This window comes from Miscanthus floridulus, chromosome 8 (assembly GCF_019320115.1).
Source record: "Miscanthus floridulus cultivar M001 chromosome 8, ASM1932011v1, whole genome shotgun sequence".
Taxonomy (NCBI): Eukaryota; Viridiplantae; Streptophyta; class Magnoliopsida; order Poales; family Poaceae; genus Miscanthus; species Miscanthus floridulus.
The window spans coordinates 191,024,245-191,028,961 of record NC_089587.1 but is presented as its reverse complement, the minus strand read 5'-3'; the positions used below and the strand labels follow the sequence as shown (position 1 = coordinate 191,028,961).

Genomic DNA, 4,717 nt, shown 5'->3' with positions numbered 1-4,717 from the left:
ACACGATGATTTTTCTCCCGAGGTTCACGTGTTTGCCAACACGCTAGTCCCCGTTGTGTCGACCGCTCACTTGGTGGTTCGGCGGCTAATTAGCATCACCCGCTAAGCCCGCACATCGGGCGCTGCAAGAACCTACCCCTTGAGTGAGGGTAGCTCAATGACACGCTTTACTAGAGTTGCTCTTCGCGGATCCCGCGGGGCAAGCACAATGCCCCTCACAAGCACTTCTCCGGAGCGCCGCACAAGCTTCTTGCGGGCTTCCACGGAGACCACCACCAAGCCGTCTAGGAGGTGGCAACCTCCAAGAGTAACAAGCACCACCGGCTTGCAACTCGATCACCTAGTGCCACTCGATGCAACCTCACGATGCAATCGCACTAGAATCGCTCACTCACATAATCGGATGATCGCTATCAAGTATGTGTGAGATGGAGGGCTCCTAAGCACTCTCAAGCATGGACACAAAGTCCCCCAAGGTGCTCAGCTCCAGCCATGGCCAAAGGCCACTTCTATTTATAGCCCCAAGGGCTAAACTAGCCATTACCCCTTCACTGGGCAAAAGTCGGGTCAACTGGATGCTCCGGTCATGTTGACCGGACGTTGGACCTCAGCGTCCGGTCGCCTGATGATAGCCACGTGTCACCTACGTTCAACGGCATTCTTCCGATCTCAACGGTCATCTTCTGACCAGACGCAGCAGCTTCAACTAACCGGACGCTCCGGCAAAACTGACCGGACGCAGAAGCCTCAGCATCCGGTCGTTTCTAGTAAGCTCCCTGAGGCGTATTTCTTCGACCGGACGCGTCCGGTCCACCTTGACCGGACACAGACCAGCGTCCGGTGCAATACCCTCGGTACTATGCAGACCCGTCAGTTTGACCGGACGCACGCTGCCAGGGTCCGGTGCTTTCAGACCCAGTGTCCGGTCAGTTGACCGACGCCAGCGTCTTCGCGATCAACTCGTTTTCACTTCTAACTTCTTCACCCTTGCTCCAATGTGCCAACCACAAGAATTTGCATCCGGCGCAATAGAAAATAGGCATTCCATTTTCCCGAAAGCGCCGAATACCACCTCCTTTGTAGATGTGCCAACACCACCAAGTGTACACCACCATGTGTATGTGTGTTAGCTTTTCACAATCATTTCCCAAAGGATGTTAGCTACTCAACTTGCCACGCCACTCGATCCTAGCGACGATGCAAAGTTAGATCACTTGAGTGGCACTAGATGACCGATATGCAAACAAGTTTGCTCCTCTTGATAGTACGGCCATCTATCCTAAACCTGGTCATAAACTTCTCTACACACCTATGACCGGTGAAATGAAATGCCCTAGGTTATACCTTTGCCTTGCGCATTTCCATTCCATCTCCTTCAACGTCGATGCAACATATGCACCAACACGATCAACAATAATATGATCCACTTCATATCATCACATGATCATATTGGTTCATCGATCTTGACTTTACTTGCTCTTCACCGTTGCCATCGTCCATCGGCGCCAAGTCTTGCTCAAGCTTCACCGCCACGCGGTCCATCGCTCCAAAGCCTCCGACTTGCCCTTCACACTTGCAACCGGTCCATCAACCCAAGTCTTGTCTTGATCTTCTCCACCTTGATCACATGACTCAATGTCATGTCTCATGTTCAATAAGCTCCTTCATCATCACATGTGTGAGCTTTGCAACATCTCCAAGCCATTTTCACCTTCATGGAATATGTTGCTCACACACATGTACCTGTGGACTAATCACCTGTGTATCTCACATAAACACAATTAGTCCACCTAAGTTGTCACTCAATTACCAAAACCAAACAAGGACCTTTCAGCCATGGCTGTGGCATGCCTGGTTCAGACATCTCAGCTTCGACGCACTTGGTCAGCTGGAGAAGATGGTCTGAGGGCTACCCCACATCAAGCACGGAGGCGAGCTATATGACAGCTGCCTGGTCAGGAAGTAGAGGAGGCTACCATTCCCAAAGGTGGCCAAGTATCACGCGGAGGATGCTCTTGAGCTCGTCCACGATGATCTCTGTGGGCTGATCACACCTGCTACAAATGGTGGTCGATGGTACTTCCTCCTGCTCATGGATGATTACATTCGCTACATGTGGCTGCAACTCCTGATGAGCAAGGACGAAGTGGCAACGGCGATCAAGAAGTTCAAGACGCGCGTGGAGGCCGAGAGCGGCAAGAAGCTTCACACGCTGAGGACTAATCATGGAGGTGATTCACTTCGATGGAGTTCACTGCATACTGCGTGGATCAAGGTGTGGTGCGACACCACACCACGCCGTACTCGCCACAATAGAATGGCGTGGTGGAGAGGCAGAACCAGATAGTGGTCGGCATGGCTCGATCCATGATGAAGGCCAAAGGCATGCCGATAAGGTTCTAGGGTGAGGCGGTGACCATGGCGGTGTTCATCCTCAACCGCGCTTTAACCAAAGCCATGATGGGAAAGACGTCGTTCGAAGCTTAGTATGGGTGCAAGCCGAGTGTGTCCTTCCTCCAGACATTCGGCTATATCGGCCATGTCAGGAAGATGAAGTTGATCCTCACCAAGCTGGAGGACAGGAGCACACCGATGGTGTTCTTGGGCTACGTGGAGGGTACCAAGGCATACCGGCTCTACAACCCATGCGGAAACAAGGTACTTGTCTCGCGCGACGTAGTGTTCGACGAGAAGGCGGTTTGGGACTAGAAAAGTCCAAGCACGGGGGAAGCTAGCAGCTTCACTAACACTTTCGTCGTCGAGCACCTGGTCATCCATGGTGGTGGAGACGCTAGGGAAGAGGTGCCGAGCACTCCAGCGATAGAGCCAAGCACTCCTAGGGCAGTGCCGAGCACTTTAGAAGGGATGCTGAGCACTCTGAGAGGAGTGCCGAGCACTCCTAGAGGGATGTCGAGCATGCTAGGAGTGGTGCCGGGAGGTTCTACAGTGGTGGCGACCGCTCTAGGATAGGTGCTGAACACTCCCGTAGCGGAGCCAAGAGGTCTTGCAATGGTGCTGACCATTACAAGACTGAGGCTGAGCACTCCTACAGTGGTGCCGAGCACTGCAGGAGTAGTGATGAGCTATCCAGAAGTAGTGCCGAGCACTGCAACCTAGAGTGCTAAGCACTCCGGCAGAACAGGGAACTCTATCAACACTGATTGAGTTCGCCTCACCTCCAAGTGATATCACTGAGTTCGTGGATGCCTTCCATGAAGGTGAGGAGGTGCGGTTCCACAGGCTAGATGACATCATCGGTGGCATAGGGCCCTCAGGCCTGGCTGGTTGACTGCTCAATGATCAAGAGCTGCTGCTCATCAGCACAGAGAAACCACCCACGTTCGCGCTGGCCGAGAGTGACGGAAACTAGCGACGAGCGATGCTGGAGGAGATGAAGGCGATCGAGGAAAACAAGACATGGTAGCTCGTCGATCCACCTCCAGGATGTCGTCCGATCAGCCTAAAGTGGGTGTATAAAGTCAAGCGGGACGAGCTCGGCACACTATCAAGCATAAGGCGTGCCTCATCGCCCAAGGCTTTGTTCAGCGAGAGGGCATCGACTTCAAGGAAGTCTTTGCGTTGATAGTGCGCATGGAGTCTGTCCATTTGCTACTAGCTTTGGCAATAGCAAAGGATTGGCACGTCCATCACTTGGACGTTAAATTGGCCTTCCTCAATGGCGAGCTGGCGGAGATGGTCTTCGTCAGGCAACCTCTGGGTTTCACTATCAAGGGAGAGGAGCATAGGGTGCTCCGACTGCACAAAGCGCTCTATGGGCTGCAGCAGGCCCCACGAGCGTGGAACGCCAGCTTGATGCCACGCTGGGCGAGCTTGGGTTTCAATGATGTACAACCGAGCACGCGCTCTACACGCGGCGATGAGGGAAGGAAGATCTCATCGTCGGCGTGTATGTGGACGACTTGATTGTCACAGGCGGGCACACGGAGGACATCAACAGCTTCAAGCATGAGATAGCGGCTTGTTTTCGAATGAGCGATCTTGGCGCACTCTCCTACTACCTCGGCATCGAGGTGAGACAAGGGAAGGAGGAACTCATGCTCGGTCAGAGCATGTATGCCTCGAAGTTGTTGGAGTGGAGCGGCATGGCTGAGTGCAAGCCATGCATGACTTCGATGGAGGAGTGGCTGAAGCTGACAAAGGCCAGCACGACGGCGAAGGTGGATGTGACACTCTATCGGAGCATCATCAGCGGTTTGCGCTACCTAGTCCACATGAGGCCAGACATTACGTTCGTCATGGGCTACGTCAGTTGCTTCATGGAGGATCCCAAGGAGGATCACTGGGTTACGGTGAAGCAGCTATTGCGCTATATCAAAGGGACGGTGGATCAAGGGATCATCTTCCCCAAGACCGGTGGGAGTAGGCTGCAGCTCATTGTGTTCAGCGATGCAGACATGGCGTGGGATATCGACGGGCGACGAAGCACCTCTGGCATGCTCGTCTTCCTCGGATCAGCTCCAATTTCATGGCTATCACTGAAATAGAAGGTGATGGTGCTGTCTACGTGTGAGGCAGAGCACGTAGCGGTGGCCACAGTGGCGTGCCAAGTTGTGTGGCTGCGTCGGCTGCTGGGTGAGCTGACCAGTGTGGAAGCTCACCTACTAGCACTGATGGTAGACAACCAGCCCACCATCGCCCTCACGAAGAATTTGGTTCTGCACGACCGGAGCAAACACATCGATGTGAAGTTCTACTT

General features: G+C 53.6%; 1 protein-coding gene across 1 annotated transcript; it reads left to right on the top strand.

Moving 5' to 3' along the window:
- The first annotated feature begins 2,113 nt into the window (after nucleotides 1-2,113).
- Nucleotides 2,114-4,505, top strand: LOC136470390 (uncharacterized mitochondrial protein AtMg00810-like). The gene is made up of 2 exons (XM_066468254.1): nucleotides 2,114-2,231; nucleotides 3,934-4,505. The coding sequence occupies exons 1-2, from the start codon at nucleotides 2,114-2,116 to the stop codon at nucleotides 4,503-4,505; spliced, it is 690 nt and encodes a 229-aa protein (XP_066324351.1).
- Nucleotides 4,506-4,717: the final 212 nt, after the last annotated feature.